This window comes from Schistocerca nitens, chromosome 4, assembly GCF_023898315.1.
Source record: "Schistocerca nitens isolate TAMUIC-IGC-003100 chromosome 4, iqSchNite1.1, whole genome shotgun sequence".
Taxonomy (NCBI): domain Eukaryota; kingdom Metazoa; phylum Arthropoda; class Insecta; order Orthoptera; family Acrididae; genus Schistocerca; species Schistocerca nitens.
Window position 1 is genome coordinate 741,455,058 of NC_064617.1, and position 19,701 is coordinate 741,474,758.

The 19,701-nt window shown below is 41.1% G+C and overlaps 1 protein-coding gene across 1 annotated transcript in view; it reads right to left on the reverse strand.

Annotated features, from left to right (window-relative positions):
- Positions 1-19,701, reverse strand: part of LOC126252984 (ATP-dependent translocase ABCB1-like) — a 189,476-nt gene that overhangs the window by 81,862 nt on the left and 87,913 nt on the right. The window contains exons 10-13 of the mRNA XM_049954012.1: positions 17,706-17,831; positions 13,934-14,137; positions 5,430-5,600; positions 627-822 (exon numbers count right to left, since the gene is read on the reverse strand). Of these exons, the coding sequence (XP_049809969.1) occupies positions 627-822; positions 5,430-5,600; positions 13,934-14,137; positions 17,706-17,831 (697 nt within the window). The remainder of the gene's footprint in view (positions 1-626; positions 823-5,429; positions 5,601-13,933; positions 14,138-17,705; positions 17,832-19,701) is intronic.

The following is a 19,701-nucleotide window of genomic DNA, read 5'->3' on the forward strand; positions in this document are numbered from 1 at the left end:
CTTAAAACGAGAAAACCATTTTCTTGCCGTGCTGTGTCCAATGACATCCCCATACAGTCTCTGCTTCTGTTACCCCTCTAATGAATGACACAGAAGCATATGTCGGAAATCTTCCAATTTCTCCACGTGGCACTCCATTTCCTAGCGCCCACAGCTCGACTCACTATCTCCAAACGACAAAATGACGATATGTAAACTCAGACAGCGACAGTGAACCACAAATAAAAAATGACATCCGATAAATAAGCCCACAGCAGCCGGAAAAGCAACGTGCAAAACAGAAACGACACCATCTCAGGCGCCAACTTAATAACTGGAGGTGTGATCGCGATATTAGTCTTTTGTTATGCGAGTCCTAGGTAGAAACCAGCTTCCATAGGCAGAATGTATGAAGATGTGGGGAAGGAAAGTGTGTTGTAAGGATATGTGGTGTGACGTAGCAGACAGGTATCTGCTGAGTGAGTTTGGCAGGAATATTGTAGGTGTTGTTACGAGGAAGGTGTCGACATGAAACCGGCAATGGAGTTCGGGCCAGAACAGGAATATTAGGAAAATGTCGCCACCGTTTGATCAGCAACTTGGGCAGTAGTTTTAGCGCATGGAACCAGTCGTGTAGGCGTGCTCACCTTTCACCTTGCCGTCCGCGTTGGCGGCTGAGAGCTGTGTGGTGACGAGTGCGTGGTAGTGACTCTTGAGAGCCATCAGCTGGTCGTGGCTGCCCTCCTCGACTACGGCGCCCCCAGACACCACCAGGATCCTGTCCGCGTTGCGTATCGTCGACAGCCGATGCGCTACGATGATCGTTGTTCGACCCATACTAGCCTGCGTCAGTAATGACTAGGTTATTGACATAAGTAACGTACCTTTACTTAGTTCTGTTTTAAATTTTATATCAACTTACAAAGCTATTCGATTACTTTTGATTTTGTAGTGATCATAAAAAAGGCCGTTAAGTAACAAGGCCTAGAATCAACATATACAAAACTAAAATTTTTGTTACTGTTTTTATTGGTAATGACAAGCGTGGAACATTTGTCGCCGTCAGTTTGAACAACTAAAATAATTTGAACAAAAATCATTATAAAGGATGAGTCAGCTGCCCCTACGGATATCGTTTTATGCAATCCGCAATTTTATAGCTGGCGTTCAATAACCAAGCGCGAGATTTTTCCATATTCTCTCGCTCACTACGTACAAACTATTAGTCCTACAGACAAAAATGAACAGGACCTTTTTGTAGAAAATGTAATGCAGTTAAATTCCGTATCAGTATACGTTTAAGCTGGAGGCCACTGTTTTCGAGTTATTCAAGACAAATGTACAAAAGTAAGCTCCAAATGCACCTGCATTGCTCACCGTCACGGTTTCTAGTATGTTGTTCGCGGCACTTCCTTCTACCACTCAACAAAAATTTCCGGCTACACGAATTATTCCCAATGTTCGACCTTTTTTAGTTTCCATTGATTGGGTCATTGCGCCACCAACGTACGGATACTTACTTAACATTATCAATTTAAACATGCCCGTGATGGTAATGAACCGACTTTTTCTAACGTTACGCTAAAATTAATCACGTTGTCAACTCGATCCAAATTTAATTCTTACAAGCACAGAACTTCGTAATCAAAAGGCCTGACGAATACAGTGACCTAATTGTTTACTTTATGCTGTTAAAATTGACAAAATCGTTAGATAAAATTTAAACAATCGTCAGTTTTACAATTTCTAAGTGCTCGACTAAGCCGGTGGCATAATAAGGCCAGTCAGGGAAGACCTAAAAAGAATGACTGTGGGAAATAATTCGTGCAGTCGCAAATTTTTGGACAATAACAGGAGGGAGTGCCATGAACAATATAAAAGAAATTCTGACCGATGGGGGTTGAGTGTGGGAACGGCGGTGCGTTTGAAAGTCACTTTTGTGCGTGTTTCTTGAATAACTCGAAAACTAAGGCCTCTCGGGAACAAAATTTAACGACATTAAATTTCCTACAAAAAAGCTGCCGTTCGTTTTTTTTCTGGGACTAATAGCTTCCGCTTAGTGAGCCAGGGAATATGAAAATCTCACACGTGATTTTTTAATGCCAAATGTAATATTGCGGGCTGCATAAAACGACATCAGTAGGGCAGCTGAATCACCTGCATGAAACACATACAAGACGATATTGAAAAAACAAGTCTGTATAGCGTGACCAAGTGAAGTTTCTTCCTGTAAATATTTTTGTGAGGTGCAATACACTACATTTCGACTTAAAAACATACGTTAAGATTATTTTTCAATGTGTTCCCTACGACATTTCCCTACATCATTTCCGAGGAATATGCGTGTCTTCTTACTTGTTGCTTTTTATGCTGTTCAATAAACTTTTAAGGGAAAATATCACAGATTTTATAACTTTCTAACACATAGACGCACCTGTAATAAGAAATTTCAAACCTAATATTCAAACCTTACTATTTTTCTGTAAACCACTAGGAAAAAGGATTAGGATCAAGTGACTCAACATGTCTAACATGACACCAAGATAAATTAATCTTAAAATAAGTTAATACAGGGAAAATATGTAATATGTAGGGATTGTTTGTTTAGGAATATTTTGTAGGTTTGGAAAAAGCGTACCTGATGCACAAAAGTTTTTGAATTATGCCTGATGTCTTAAAGGCAATAGGAAAAATCTGAAATTTTAGGCTGGTTTACGGTACAAATTGTCACCTACCATTCATTTAAATTCTAATTATATTAATCATCCGTTACCATGACGTGACGACTATGTTTGAAGAACTGCATCACATGCGACTGTCACGTCAGTTACACTGTTTATTTCGAAAGTAAAACTGTTTATTTTGAAAATAAACAATCTAGATGATATGACATATTTCCTTATGCTACATTTATCTGTGTTTGTACCTTTGGATATAAATTCGTTGATGATGGTCTAAGACCGAAAGTGAGTGATGCTTAAGATTTTCAATCAAACAGCCGATGTTCAAATATGCAGCTCAACAGTTATTTTTGTTTTCCTGTCTTAAACATACTGAAAACTAGAAAGCACATTCATCAGACAGAATTCACATTTTTGGAGCGTTCCGGTGATTATAATGAAAACATTATGAGTAGGTCACACAGCCTTTGATCGTTACAGGCTTTGAAAATATTTCTCTTAAGAGCGCCGCACTGGCACTGTCATCAACTCATTGGAACACAAACGAGTATATAACAATACAAGACTGATTGCAATATGTGATAGGGAGAGTTCATAAGCTACGAATAACATGAACTTTCAAGTCGAGAAAGTCTCCTGTGAAAGGAAAGAATACGTCATGACCGAAAAAGTAGGCTCAACAATGAGTGGAGAAAACCAAACGAACTAACAAGAAAGGAGAATCAGTTGTCACCAGGATGTGGAAGAAGGAACACAAAACGCTGACAGTAATATCTCGAATAAGTCATGTGTGGTATACACCACTTCTAACAAACACCGAACAACGCGCTCCAGTACGCGGCCGCCAAATACATCGCTGACCGCACTTCTCTGGGCGGCCCGCTGCTTCCATCGCTGGCCGTCTTCACACGCACGCTCCCTTACGTGGCCGAGAAATACATCGCTGGCCGCACTTCTCCGGGCGGCTCGCGGCTACCATCGCTGGCCGCCTTCGCGCGCGCGCGTTGTCAGCACACAGCAATTGGCTACGCCAGGAAACATTGCGATTGGTTTTCCCTGGAAAACAGCGACCCCAGCCGACGGCTCCATTAACTAGCAAGCCTTATATAAACCCGGCCGCCGCCGCAAACGACAACTCTCATCGGGAAGTGCAGTACGCCGTGTTCCAGCTGCTTGTGGACGACTCGCCGCACCACTCGAGGTTACCTGGCTGCTCGGCGGAAAACCTTGCGACTTCACTTGGAGAGACTGAACTTCACTGGACTTGGGAATAATTACGGGACGTCCACCCCACCATGCACATTCGGACATTGGTATAACCAAACTTTAATTCTGCATTACTTCTGAGTGTGAGCTTGGGTAGACGCTTGGCTAACATAATTGTTAAAAAGTGATTTGTGATTTAATAAACCAGACTGAAGAGGTTATTGTGTTATTCCTGGTTATAACATCATCCTTTAGCAAGACTTTATTCAGAGTTGTAATATTTAAAGAACGACGAAAGTCATCTACTAGTAATGATTACAGTGTTACAACTTCTGATGTTTTCTCAGCAAACGGCAAAATATCTACGTTGAAGAACTATGCAGCCTGTAGTACACTTAAAAAAGAACCAAGCTGAACGTGTTGCAAGTTTTTTATTCTCAGTTGGCAGAGAATGTTTAGTTCTTGATGGTTTCATACGAACGACGCCTCTAGGCTACCACAATATTCATATGAGAATTATGGAGATGTAATGCAACGCCTACGGTAGTAGGTGGCTCCCTCTCACGATACAGATGGGAGCTGGATCATCTCAGGGAGTGGCGACCCTGCCCTGTACGAGCTCTTGTTCTGCCTCACCTCCATATCCTTAGGGGAACACGTCCTAAAACCATAATCCATCCAAATCTCTATCAGTTCCTATACATTCCTCCATCTCTTCTGAACCTCCAATGGACCAGCATGAGAAGAATGATCCAAACCTTCCCTGAAGCTTAGCCACAGCAGCAGAACTACTGAACCACCCGTCTGCAAGGAAGGAAGAGCAGCAGCCGTAGCTAGTGACGAAGCCTAGATGGGGTGGCACTGAAGAAGGAGCGTCAGTCACTGTAGGGCCTGCTGCTATGATATTGATGCAGTGACAGATTTCAGCATGTTTGCTCACATGTAGTTTCACTTGTGTGATGATTACATGTAAGTACACTGTTTTTACATTTTATGGAAGTAATCCTATTAAGTATATTGTATTTTTGAGCCATGTCACTATATTTTGTAGGTAATCCTACGTAATTTTTATTCTGATGAAGACCGCCTTAGTGCTGTCGAAAACATGGTCAATTTGACAACAATTTTATGCAGCCGAGGTCGCTATATGTACATTCTGTAATTAAGTTAACGCACGGTTGCTGGACTTCAGCCAATAACAATGTTTAAAATTTATATGTATACAATGTCCAAAGTGCTACATTTCGCTCCAGTTTTGGACGTTGGGGCACAAATTGCTACATTGTGCATTATCATGAGTTAACTTGTAGTGCGAGGGTGAGGTAATACTGTCTTGGTTTTCATGAAAGCTGAAAAAAATTATCGTCTATTCTAGAACTGAGTCGATTACTTTTTGGAAGAATACAAGTGACGTTTGTCAGCAGAACCATCAGCTGCACGAGCACTAGAGGACTATTGGGGTATACGTTAGTTACGGAAATGCTCTAAACTGAGGCAACAAATCCTTGACGTAAGTGTCAGACTGGAACTAGCCAGCAGCTCGTCCTAATAGGTTGCACTCACCTTGTCCAGCGCGGCCTGCACCTTGGCCTCGCTGCCGGTGTCCAGAGCAGAGGTGGCCTCGTCCAGCAGCAGGATCTTGGGGCGGCGCACCAGCGCCCTGGCGATGGCGATGCGCTGCTTCTGGCCGCCCGACAGCTGGGCCCCGCGCTCACCCACCAGCGTGTCGTAGCCCTGCGCAAGTGATGGTACAAACCGTACGATTGGGTACAAGGAAGAAGGACGTGACACACAGTGTTACTTCAGAAGTGAATCTCAAGTCAAGAGTTACATTAGAAGGGAGACTCAGGTTAACAGCGGCGCCACAAGACAGGAGATATATTGCATCAAAGCTGCAGCAAAGAGAGACCATAATGTTTACTACCAGTTAAAACGATTTGAAATGTCGGACTACCAATAGTGATAACGATATCGGCTTCCACAGGATGAGAACATCACTGCCCATGTTGTTCATGTTACAGACTACGATGATGTGGTTTCAGAGTGTTGTGAGTACTGACAACTTGCTCTGAATGTTCAGAAGTAAAGAACTGTGCACCTCAGAAATTGACAATCGTATTCTCCTACGACTACAGTCTAAAAGGCAGACGTTGGAAGATGGACGCCAATCACCCTGCGAAAGATTCGTGAGGAATCTAGGAAGTTACAACAGTCCTCTGTGCGTCACTCCCGAAGAAACAGCAGTGACAGCATAAAACTAATTACAGCGGTCACAAAGGCATTGAAGCAACCATTCTTATCGACTGCTTTACACGAGTGGGACGGGAAGAAGCCTTAATAAACGGTACAATGGGAAATACCCCACACCATGCACTTCATAGCGTTTTGCGGGATACAGATATACAGTAACCCCCAGACTTCATAAAGAATCGAACTCACATGTATAAAATGGCTTCAAGCTTCTGATTGACTTACAAATGAGTTAATCTGCTACATACTTGTTGTTAAGCACGTAAGTGCAAAAAAGTTTAGAAAAGGTTTGAAATTATGTTTAAAGTTGAACACAAGTCGCCTAGTACTGTCATGATCAGATACTGCATGAGAATACTCTGGGTAATTTACTCTCTGTTCCAAGCAAAAGCTGGTTTTTCACGCACATCAATGCTTATGACGTTGTATCTCCTGAACCATGTGTCATAGAATGATATAATTTACAATTTTACTCAGTGTTGTTTGTGGACATGTGAAAAATGTGTTGCGAGTACGGTTAGTAATAAAGAAGAAATGAATTAAGACGTCAGGACTGTTGCGGCAGTTTTACAGCATGGACAGCGAAAATAATTTTTTCCTTTCATCATTTTCTGGGTGGTGTCAGCAAGAAAAAGTTACATAAAGCTTTCTCTCATTAACAAATTCTGGATGAGTATATTCTGCGTATTTGCGTGCGGTGAGTCACGCTGCCTGAAGACATGCACAGTTTGCAGCTGTAATGCTTGTCGTACTATGTTGAACCTTTCGTATGAGCTTAGGAGTATACTTGTAGAGTATGTCAGCATTTTAAATTCTCAAATTAGGCCACTGTTTACATGAACGAAATAAAAGTTTTGTTGCTCCTTCAAGCCATTAGTAGGGCATCCTGCAGATGGGTTCGGGTTCCTAGCCCCGGAATAATCGCTTGGAAATAATCGTGTGTAGATGTGCATGGATATTGTTATTTTCTCATTAAGTGAGATCGTATTGCACCTTTGACTGGCGACCCCAAGGGTATATTCAGTCGCTTAATTGAAAAGCATTTCTTCCGTTTTTCATAATGACACCATTTCTTCGTCAAATATGAGATTTGCATCTTAGATAAACGTAAATACGGATGAGTGAAGTGGGCACGTGGAACAATAGTGTCACATTTTTCTTGTTGAAGCGTGGAGGGACGAATGACGATGGAACCCAAAGTCGGCACACACCCTGTAACGTATTTCGTTAGTTACTTATCTGCTCTGGTTAGATGCTTTTCTCTGGGCTATTTGTTTCTGTTTTATTGCAAATTCTTTTCACAGTTGTTGGTATATTCCTCTTTTCACACAATTATGAATTCTTTATGAACATATTTTCTAATATATGCAATTGTAGGACGTAAGAAGTATTGTAAGTAGACTCACTGCGCTATACCCACTTAGGAATAAATGCAGTCTGTGCTTTTAAGTGCGATGGAGGACGATGTAGGTGATAGGTGGAATGGAAATACACTTGGGTGGACGATTCATGAAATTTTTTGAGAAAAAAATGTCGGGAAGCGCTATTTGGACTTTGAATTGTGGAGGAAAGTGTTGACAAATTACTTTAACTGTATAGGATGAAGTGGAGTTGGATTTTAGATATTCAATAGACTGATACAGGCTGATGTGGCGTTGCGCTATGTCAATGCGTTAGAGCTGTTTCATGAACTTTATATCGTTTACTTAAAGTATTCAATGACTGTTAATGTATAGAAGGATGGCAGAGAAGCGAACAGAAAAGTTGTAGAGGAGACAGAGGTATTTACCGCTGAAACTCCACGAGCAAGAAGAGAAGAGTCGAAGATGGTTCAATAATTTTCAGTTATCGTCTGCATGAAGTTTAGTGACTGATGAACGGTGAATTAAGTCCCAAGAGTGGAAGAATTGTAAAGAAACAATCACCGTGAAGAATTAATAATCTGGTTAGTGAGGGAGGAGTTGCGTGTATGGACTGTGGTCTGTAAAGAAGCTTTTCCTTGGCAAGATCAAAACATCACCTGAAGACTTGAGCTTGAGACAAACGTAGAACTTTTATAACCGGAAAATCATAGCACGAATTTTATTTGAAGTGAGATTCTAAATAACTGTTCACGCCTTCTAACAAATAAATATAATAGAAAATGTGCTCTTTATTACTGCAAGATGGTGTTTTCTCTAGAATATCTCGTAAAATCCTAACCAGAAACCTCATTTAGAATTATTTCTTTTATTTACGTCGAAATGTGAACGGACATCCCTCCAGGGCAGGATTTCGTACGTTCAAAATTTCAAGGAAATTACTTCGTATTGGACAATGAAGGCACCCATCTGTACTCAGCGTGGACGATCCGCTACGCCGGGAGAGGACCAGATGTCACGCACAGTCTAAGCGCAGCTGGTAATGTCAGAAAAGTAGGAAGTACGATTAACAAATCAATGGACACTAAAGATTCACAGAATGCAGTCTGCGAAACGTCATCGTTGTAAGTTCTATGCAACCATTATAGACGGTTACAACAGTTAAATTACACAACAACAGTATACAAGAGGAAGTATTTTACCGAAATAAAGTGCTTTCTTAACGAAAGATTGTTCTTCAGTTCAAAACACTGGGGATTTAGTAAGTCGATGTATTTGTTCTGATACAGTAAAAACGTATAACTGTGTCAGTTGCAGACCTTTTGTAAACCATTTTATATGGATTGTTAAATTCGTTTAGAGGAATACTAAAATAAGATTTTGTAATTTATGGTCAATTTAATAGTGGACGAAAAGAAATTAAAAGTAACGTTTTTGCTGGACTTCGGAATTCAGAATGTGTTAAACAAAACAAAAACATGTTTACATTGTGGTATCATAATTAAGCAGTTTCAAAAATAATCAGAATTCACTGCTTACAATTAACGCTAAACACATACTTTAATTTTGACTTTCACTACATCCACATCTTATGATATACCTGTGCCATTAGTTAATTTTTCATTACACGTTTTTGTGATTTATTTGTTGTTTGTTTGACTGTATGTGTGGTTATATGTGTATATACAATTTATGCATTTAAATGAAGAACCACTGCCGAACAGCCAGTTAACGCGTGTTTCTTTCAGTTAACTTCTGTGTGTACTGGAGTAACTGAGTTTTGTCCATACCAGACTGACTTTTATGCAGGCACTAAAGAAGCAGCTTACTTGAATAACCATGTGACGGTATAATAAAGACACCGGTAGCTGGTTAGCAAAAAAAAAATTATTATTATTTGTTCTACATCTACATTTATACTCCTCAAGCCACCCAACGGTGTGTGACGGAGGGCACTTTACGTGCCACTGTCATTACCTCCCTTTCCTGTTCCAGTCGCGTATGGTTCGCGCGAAGAACGACTGCCGGAAAACCGTGTACGCACGAATCTCTCTAATTTTACATTCGTGATCTCCTCGGGAGGTGTAAGTAGGGGAAAGCAATATATTCGATACCTCATCCAGAAACGCACCCTCTCGAAACCTGGACAGCAAGCTACAGCGCGATGCAGAGCGCCTCTCTTGCAGTGTCTGCCACTTGAGTTTGCTAAACATCTCCGTAGCGCTATCACGCTCAGCAGATAACCCTTTGACGAAACGTGCCGCTACTCTTTAGATCTTCTCTATCTCCTTTGTCAACCCGACCAAGTACGGATCGCACACTGATGAGCAATACTCAAGTATAGGTTGAACGAGTGTTTTGTAAGCCACCTCCTTTGTTGATGGACTCTCCCAATGAATCTCAACCTGGCACCCACCTTACCAACAATTACTTTTATATGATCATTCCACTTCAAATCGTTCCGTACGCATACTCCCAGATATTTTACAGAAGTAACTGCTACCAGTGTTTGTTCCGCTATCATATAATCATACAATAAATGATCCTTCTTTCTATGTATTCGCAATACATTACATTTGTCTATATTAAGGGTCCGTTGCCACTCCCTGCACCAAGTGCCTATCCGCTGCAGGTCATCCTGCATTTCGCTGCAGTTTTCTAATGCTGCAACTTCTCTGTGTACTACAGCATCATCCGTAAAAAGCCGCATGGAACTTCCGACACTATCTACTAGGTCATTTATATATATTGTGAAAAGCAATGGTCCCATAGCACTCCCCTGTGGCACGCAAGAGGTTACTTTAACGTCTGTAGACGTCTCTCCATTGAGAACAACATGCTGTGTTCTGTTTGCTAAAAACTCTTCAATCCAGCCACACAGCTGGTCTGATATTCCGTAGGCTCTTACTTTGTTCAGTGTTTTATCTGCTGACAGTTGACTAACCATTGTCAAATAGCAATGCTTTATAGCACGGTAATAGAATCCAGGGACAGTATACAGATAAACAAATGCACGAAGATATTTTTCCAGACAGTACTATTACAATAGGAGAACTATTCATTGATATAAGCCTTGTCTTGCACAATAGCAGCAAAGGGGTTACCGAGCTTAACGGCTTTATCTACTGGACGACTATCATCAATATAGTCACATGCCCTCAATTTACGGGACACTGACGACAGTCTTGGGTTTTAATCCAGGGCCTTGGAGGAAAGTATGCTGATGTGAGATTTGGCGCAACCCTTTATTCACCTCTCGCTGCCCAAATACTGTTGATGTAAATTTATTCCCACTTAAGGATTCGAACCGACAACCTCTGATTACAGTGCCAGCATAGAAGGTACTTTAGCAACCTCAGCCACTTACTCGGCTATTGCACTTCTTGAACTTTCAAGTGATTAAGATGGTTTGATGCTGATAATAAAATTGTTGCAACAGATTTGTTCGAATTCATATACAAGCAACGCACGATTTTCTAAGTCGCTTAAGAAATCAGCGTCACTTCCGTAGAAACACGTGTAGAGGACTGTACAGTGCGAAAACAAAACACTTTGTTGTGTGGACTGTGACTCGTAAGCGAATATTCCCAAGTGTAAATAAACGAGCTTGATTAAACTTGGCAAGTGTGAAGAGGGGACAAAATAGTATTTCTTTATTTGTGCCCAATTTCACTTTTAAGGGGTAAAACACAACCCGGAAGATAATTTGGCATTTTAGGTTTAGAAGGAATGCCCAGCGTTATCAAGCCACTTTACAGAATTTTAGACGAGCCATCAAGTAGAAACGTTGAAGCATGTTGTCCAATTTGTCCAGTGGCGTTATCCTTCTGCATGATAATGCCCGCCCACACACGGCCAATGCGGTGAAGACGACATTGCAGCAGTTTCGGTGGGAAACGCTGGAACATCTACCGTACAGTCCCGACCTTTCGACCTTTCACCGTGTGACTTTAATGTGTTTGGACCTCTAAAACAAGCTATTCACCGACATCGATTCGCAACGGACGACGAAGTGTGTGACTGGTCTAAGCCTGGATCCGACAGCAGACTACTAGCTTCTTCAAGGATGGAATCGACCCTCAAATGTTGCAATGGGATAAATATACCAACAGTTTCGGAGACTGTTTTTGAGTATGTGTACTACGTATAACTGCATTTTGGAGTTAATACGAGTAAAATCGTTACCGTTACTTTACACTAGTGACCGGGTTTCATTTGAATGCCCCTTATACCATACGTCATGCTCGGGATGATCAACACTAATATTATACTGTCGGGTTTTTCTATTTGTTATAGGCACTATGTTATATTCATCCACATTTAAAGTGAGCTGGTATTCGTTACAACTAGTAGATTTTTTTCCAAGCCTGTCTACATTTGCTTACGATCGTTCAACGGTGATATTTTCCCACAGACAATAGCATCGTCAGCGAACAACCTAATGGAGCTGCTCATCCTGCGTGTCAGTTCCTTTATGCTTACCGTGAAAATCAGAGGTACTATTACACTTCCTTGGGGCATATCCGATGTTAATTATTACTGTGAAGTAAATATCAATAAAATTCATGCCTTCATGATAGAAGCCTGCCATATTCCGATTATTGATATTCGTGAGATTGCAGGCATCTCATAAGGACACGTATATGCTGAATCTGTTTTTGAATATGAATGAGTGTGAATGTATGTTATCTTCGCCACGGCCGCACCTTGGGCTCCTGGTCGAAATCACTTTAAGAAAGAACTTTGAAACTAGTGTTTGAAAATACTGCAGAGTACCTCACGGAAATATCTATCGTCGCCTCTCTGGGGAGCGCTTCTGTGGTGGGTGTGTCATGCAATGCCAGTGCCGCGGCTACAGAACGCAATGTACGGTTACTATGTCGAAATAATCAAAATAATTTCCACGGAAGTTGTGTATTTCTTATCGGTGTTCACGTTTCAGTATGAGTGATTTATTTGAGAATGAAAATTCCTAAACAGTCGCGAGAACAACAATCAACTCAGCTTTCACTCAGTTAATAGTCGGCAGAAACCCAATATGCATTGGGATCGCACTTCCTTAACCATTGCACAGAAAAATGTGCAGTAAACTGCTGCAGCCATTATCACAAAAATCTTAGCAGTAATCCACGCACTTTCAAATCTAAACTGAAGAGTTTCCTCATGGGTCTCTCCTACTCTGCTGAGAAGCTCCTTGAAAAATCAACCTGATTCTTATGTTGTATTGTTGACTGCGTTTACTTAAACTTATGGATTGACTTTTTCTGGGTTCACAAACGTTTTATTTTTTATCGGTCATTACTTTTGTGTTTTAATGTCATGTAATGACACGTTCCATGATCTTGGATATTTGCTCCTCAATTTGGTCGTACGCAAACAGACGTCTAAATAAATAAAATAAATAAACCGCGTCGGGTTGGTTACGGGAGAAGTAGCTTGTGTGGAACAATTATCTATGACAACTTAAAAGCCGGCCGAGTTGGCCGTGCGGTTCTAGGCGCTGCAGTCTGGAATCGCACCACTGCTACGGTCCCAGGTTCGAATCCTGCCTCGGGCATGGATGTTTGTGATGTCCTTAGGTTAGTTAGGTTTAACTAGTTCTAAGTTATAGGGGACTAATGACGTCAGAAGTTGAGCCCCATAGGGCTCAGAGCCATTTGAACCATTTTGAACAACTTAAAAGTGTGTGAGAGAGTTATAATCAGTTTGGCCAAATGTCACGAGCTTAGATACTTATCGTCGGAATATCGTACCGCAAAATCATGAAACAGTGGTGTCGCGATCGGTCGCGCGTATGCTCGTGATAATAACTGATTACGTCACTAGAACTGATCAGTGCCAACTGCAGGAATTATATCACTCGTCTGAACATAAAACAGCCTGTATGAGCAATGGATTTCATGTGGTTGTTCTCTAGGCATTTGCACTGAGTGATCAACTTTTCGGCACCTGGCCCACCAAAGGACTACGTGACTGAAGTGTCAATGAATGATTAGATCGATTATTTGATATATTAAACGGGAACAGTGCAGGCCCAAAATTTAAAGTGTTTGATAATCAAAATTTATTTGGATCTTGTCAGGTATGGCTCTGGGCACTATGGGACTTAACATCTGAGGTCATCAGTACCCTAGAAGGTAGAACTACTTAAACCTAACTAACCTAAGGACATCACACACATCCATGCCCGAGGCACGATTCGAACCTGCTACCGTAGCAGGCGCACGGTTCCGGACTGAAGAGCCTAGAACCGCTTGGCCACAACGGCTGGCGCTTGTCAGATAAACTTGGATCTTAGACTGTGAGTGTCTTCCCAACCTGTTAAATGATAAACATTACAGGGTGCCTCTTGTAGCTGGCAGTGCGGGTAGAGAGAAAAACAGCAGCCGCTAAACAAGGTACGTAGGGCTTGGGCACGTAGTCGTAAAATATCTACAATGAAACAGAAAGATTTACCTGTGGCAGTTTCGATATGAAACCGTGTGCATTGGCTACTTTCGCCACCTCCTCGATTTCTTGCATGGAACAGCCCTCTCGCCCGTAGCGGATGTTCTCGGCGATAGTTGCGTGGAAGAGCACCGGCTCCTGGCCCACCACGCCGATCTGCGACCGCAGCCAGCCCACGTTCAGCGTCTTCATGTCGCGCCCGTCCAGTTCTACCTGCAAACAGGAATAATTTCGACTTAATCTCACGTAGTTTTACAGATTAAATTTGTTTTGGATCCCGAAATGTTCTAGAAGTCTTTTGAGGTTCAAATTGTTAAAATGGCTCTGAGCACTATGGAACTTAGCCGGCCGTAGTGGACGAGCGGTTCTAGGCACTTCAGTCTGGAACCGCGCGACCGCTACGGTCGCAGGTTCGAATCCTACCTCGGTCATGGTTGTGTGTGATGTCCTTAGGTTAGTTAGGTTTGAGTAGTTCTAAGTTCTAGGGGACTGATGACCTCAAACTATGAGACTTAACATCTGAAGTAGAACTTAGAACTACTTAAACCTAACTATCCTAAGGACATCACACATATCCATGCCCGAGTCAGGATTCGAACCTGCGACCGTAGCGGTCGCGCGGTTCCAGAATGAAGGGCCTAGAACCGCTCGGCCACACCAGCCGGCTCTTATGAGGTCTTTTACGATTTTGTGTCACTGAGCTAGTCAATGTATTCCCGTGGTTAACTTACTGCACTCACATTCGCCAGAAAGATGGTTGATATCTCCGTCTGGCCACACACGTGAAATGTTTTCCGTGATTTTCCTAAAACAATTACAGGGGACGCAGACGTGGCTCATTATTAAAAGGGCACAAACGATATGCTTCAACTTGATCCAATCCGTATTTGCAGTCAGTTCCTAATAACCATGCTCCGGGAGTTCCTTCCATCTTTCGGTGTAAAAGCGTTATAAAGTTATAACATGGAAAACTGAATAAACAACAAAAAGTGTTCTGTAACGGTTTTTTAGTTGTGAAGAAGCTTCTTTGTTGCGATCTCTGTTTAATATACAAAAAAAAACACTTGTAAATGAAGACAGAAGATTTTTTACGCTGTGATTTGATATTCTGGGAAAAATCCTGTACAGGTATGTAACTATACGGATAGTGCACTCCAACGAAAATCAAACATTAGCGAGAACGTGGTGTGTATGATTCACAGTGACAAACTGCGTAGTCACCAGTTATGGATGGCCAACATTTATGGGGCAGCACTCTAACATGAATCAGTCGTCTACTGCTGAAGCATATGTGGTGCACTTGTTCCCGTATGATCTTGGTACAAAAAGTTGTTTGATTTCTTACATTCAAACTTCTGGCGATGTAATTCAAAGCAGATTGTTGTTTGCCTTTTATGGATCTGTAGCCCAGTCTACGAAGACCAAAAAATATCGACTGGGGAAGAAAATCGTAATTTTTGTACAGTCGTAGGGGGCACGTAATGAATAACGTATGAAAAATCCTGAACAGCGTGGTGTGAGTTTTGTGGTGTGGTGGTGGTGAGAGAGGGGGGGGGGAGGGGCGTCGTGTGAACGTAACTTCATCTCGAAAACCAGGCCATCTATCGAAACTATTTTTTGGTACAAAATTAAACAACTTTGAATTTCCTACAAAAAAAGGTACTGAAATGTGGAAACTATTAGTCCTAGAGAAAAAAATGAGTATGGCCCTTCTTCTACGAAATTTTGTACTGACAAACATTTTCACTAGTTGCCACGGCTTACGAGATAGTCAAGAACAACATAAAAAAGTGACCTTTGAACGCCCGCAGTCCCAATGCTCACAGCAAACCGGTCAGGATATTTAGTACGTTGTTTCTGACACTGCCCCTAATGCTGTACAAAAATCTGCTACTACACGACTTTTCCCCCTAATTTTTCTTCATTTACTGGACTACTGCGGGGACGACGTGACATTTTTTCCTGAAATACTTGTGGTCGTCCTATGCGTCGGTTTACGCATGTGAAATACTGTCTCTGCGATATTGAAGACTTCGCTGTTGACCTCGGTTCTTTGTGTAATCTCCTGTATGATATGAACCATGGTTCTAGCAACGATTATCATTTCACGTTCGAAGTAGGTTAATTCACGACGTGTTTGTCACATTGACTACACAGCTGTCGCCAACAGTACGCTCAGGTGACATGTCTACACACATGCCGTACGCAACATATGTCTGGTAAAGTTGGCATGCGACTTTCGAGAAGTATTCATTTTTTCGGAGCTGTTAATAGATGCGCTGCTATGCTAGACTTCTCTGTACAGAATTTGAAGAGTTCTGCAGAATTTCGTGAAGAATATAATAGGAATTCGAAAAATTTTAATCTTGCAAGAAACATTTGCCAATTTGTGGAAAAGTTATGATCAAAACTCTTAATAGCTCCCAAAGAATGTTACAGGAAACTCTAATGACATTTTATTTTTCAAATAATGGTTCATGAGATAATTGTAATAATGAGGGACCTATTTCCTCTACATAAAAAACAAATTCGTACAGCAGTTCTGACCACAGTTCTGGATTTCGCTCCAACAGTTCTATAGAAAATAGTCAGTTTAACCCTTACTCGAACTCGGAAAACTTTGTGCTCAGGTAGCAGGAGGATCAAACTCCCACTGTTTACTATCTGCGCAAGATTACGCCAAGTTTCATTGTTTAATTTAAGTTGGCTACTTATAGCAAAATTGTGGCAGGGATAGATTTTGCAGCGTTTTCAATGATAGCGGTAAGGTACATTTAATTTGCAATGAAAAGCGCTGTAGAATCTGAGGTATAATGGAGCTGCTGTGATAAGAATTAGTGGCATTGTTTCAATTTATTTGCTGGAGGCAACGAAAAATTATTTTTGCGTTTGGAAGATGGTCATGACCGCACACCAGCTCCAGATATTCAGTAAACGAAGAACATCATGGTACTCCGTTAAAAGAAAAGGCAATGATATGGATGACATGTCTTTAAAGCTTGTTCGTATAGAAGTAGGTAAGCATCAGACAACAAGGAACAAGTTAACTAAGAAAGACGTAAGTATCATAATTAAGCTCGATCAGTCAGTGCTCTTGTGCATTCGTCGCCCTAGTTTAACTGATATTTGTGAACCGTAACACGCGTAAAAATGTACAGTCTACCGGAACTGAAATGTTTTATCGGTTTGAAAGAATTTAACCTTCTCCATGATAGAGGCATTCTCCACACCATCTCATCCTTTCAAAACCTTTCGGATGCAATAACCGACATAGGATGGAAAGTGTTATCTAAACATGTTAACGCAACAGTTAAAAAATAATTTAACCTACTGTGGGACTATTCAAATTTTGTACAAAGAATTGTGGAATTATAGCATATCTATCAAGAAGTCTGGAACAGTGCATATTTCTTGAAAATCCGGTGCCAACTTCAACTGACTCGCAACATCTAGCTGAAACATTCAGGAGTCACACATGGCATATCTACAAACTATAAATGGTACAACCATTCCTGTGACTTTTGACCTCACAGCATGTGAAATCTAGACAGTCACATATACCAAACAAATCCATAACGTAAATCATAACAACAAAATGATCCAAACAACAGTGACGAAAGTTCCAGAATTTAAACAGCTACTTTATGAATATAGAAAGAATTATTTTCTGTAATCTGGTTATGGTTTTTTAGTTTGTTATTCGATTGCTTCATAGCAGCACCTTTAGAATAAAAGCTGTACTTTGCTGGAAAAATTCTGTTGATATATATAAGATACGCACTGTTCCTTGCACAGGGTCGTAGAATCTTTGGATGAGCTGCATGCACGTGGACTTCCCACAGCCGGAACTTCCGACAAGCGCCACGGTCTCACCAGCTTTGATCTTCAAGTTGAGACCTTGAAGGACCTGGCGACAAGGAGAACGTCTTGCATAGTAAAACAATGTAATCAGTAGCAGGCGGAAAGTTGAGTCAGAACGACAAGGGTATTTCACAACACAATTCACATTACACCATTTGGAGAGGTTGTAAGCCTCCTACATTTTTCTTGTGGCTGACCTGAGTACATGATAACACATGACTTCAGTAAAATGCCCTGAAAATGTGCACCTTTTAGAGTTAATTTCTACCTGGGAAATATCTGTCCACAGTTTCGTAGACATAGATGGATTTTTGGATGAATTTTAAATCAGTTACTTCTTGAATGTCGATAAACTGATTCGATGTACGTGTAATTAATATTCCTTGTTGGCGGTCCAAGTCTTATGAGCGCGTGAGTCTCAGGCTGATAGTCAAACATTTGTCCACGCAAAAACACGAAATGTAATAATCACGTCGAAAATAACATAGTAAACAGAAACAAGTCTCGGAGTCTCTGCAGCAGTAGTTACCTTCTGAGCTGAAAAGGCAAGCAAAGAATTGAAAAGGGGTGATGAATGCAATTTAGCTCTGTGTTGATTAATATTTGCTGAAATCAACTTTCATAATAAAATTCGTGTTCAGATTCACGACTGAATATACAGGCACCTGTACAGCCGAATTTTTAGTATGGGTTTCATTAAGTGACAAAGGATGGGAAACAAATCATAGGTTTTTAATTAAACTACTGATTATTAAAACGCAGTTCAAAAGCAATAACACATGAAAGGTTACATTTGTCCTGTGACGGAGCTTGTGGTGGGCAGGCCACGATGTACGAAAAACTGAAACTTTCTAGATCCATTAGCAAATCCTGAATGCCTTTAATTGAGAAGAATGTGATGTAGTCAGTATGCCTACGAGGTGGAGGAATTAGAGTAAAACCGATACTGTACCACAATCAACGGAAGTTAAGCATGAGCGCAGGTGAAGGCATATGAAGGCATATTTAAAGACCTTAAAATGCTGTAAGCAAAATATTAAGTTCAGTGTCAAGTGTAAGCCGCTACCTCAAGTAATTCTCGCAGTTCGTTGCATGAGAATGGCCATCATTAAGTAACCTTAGTGCAAATACTCAACGTCCACGCCAGCTGTTCGTAGCAAAATGTGGAAATGGCGACACGAGTCAAAAGCCAAGAACGGAATTAGACTGCTCTTTCTACCTTTAAACGCGTCTCACAAAACACGCTACACAATTCGTGCAAGCCTGTGATTGGACCATAAATACTGCCTACAAGGCAAAGGCTAGCAGACAAGCCTTCACTCGACTAGTCAAAGACTGTAAGACATTAAACATAGATTACCTGTTACAGGATGTCTTTTTAACAGACTCGTGACTCGGAACTCGAGTAAGAATGTGAAACTTTACTGTATAACTAATCATCTAACAACTACCGTTAAATTTGTCATTAAAAACTCAATGAGTTTCAAATTCTGATTACAATGTCTCCCTTGTATTCTGACCTAGGATAGCTTTTCCTATCCTACTTTTGAACACGAACATTACCTCTGTAAATGACTTTCAGTGTGTGTCGCGCCAATTGCTCTAAACTGAATCGGACTACCTTTAAATGAAATTGAATACAAAGAATGGCTACCAATAATACGCAAAAAGGCTACCTCATCAAACTATCACAACACATTAGTAAATTGTCGCGTACTGGAATTGTGGCCGTTAGAGACTGCATAAACTGAAATATGGGCAAATTTTACAAATGACTACGGTTCTTGATTCCATCTCACAAAGTTCGCTTTAATCCCTGCGATTGATCGTACTCGCAACGGATAACTCAGCTCTGTCCTCTATTCTTTATCTGTAATAACATGAAGTTCTGGAATGCATGTAATCATTTGCCTTAG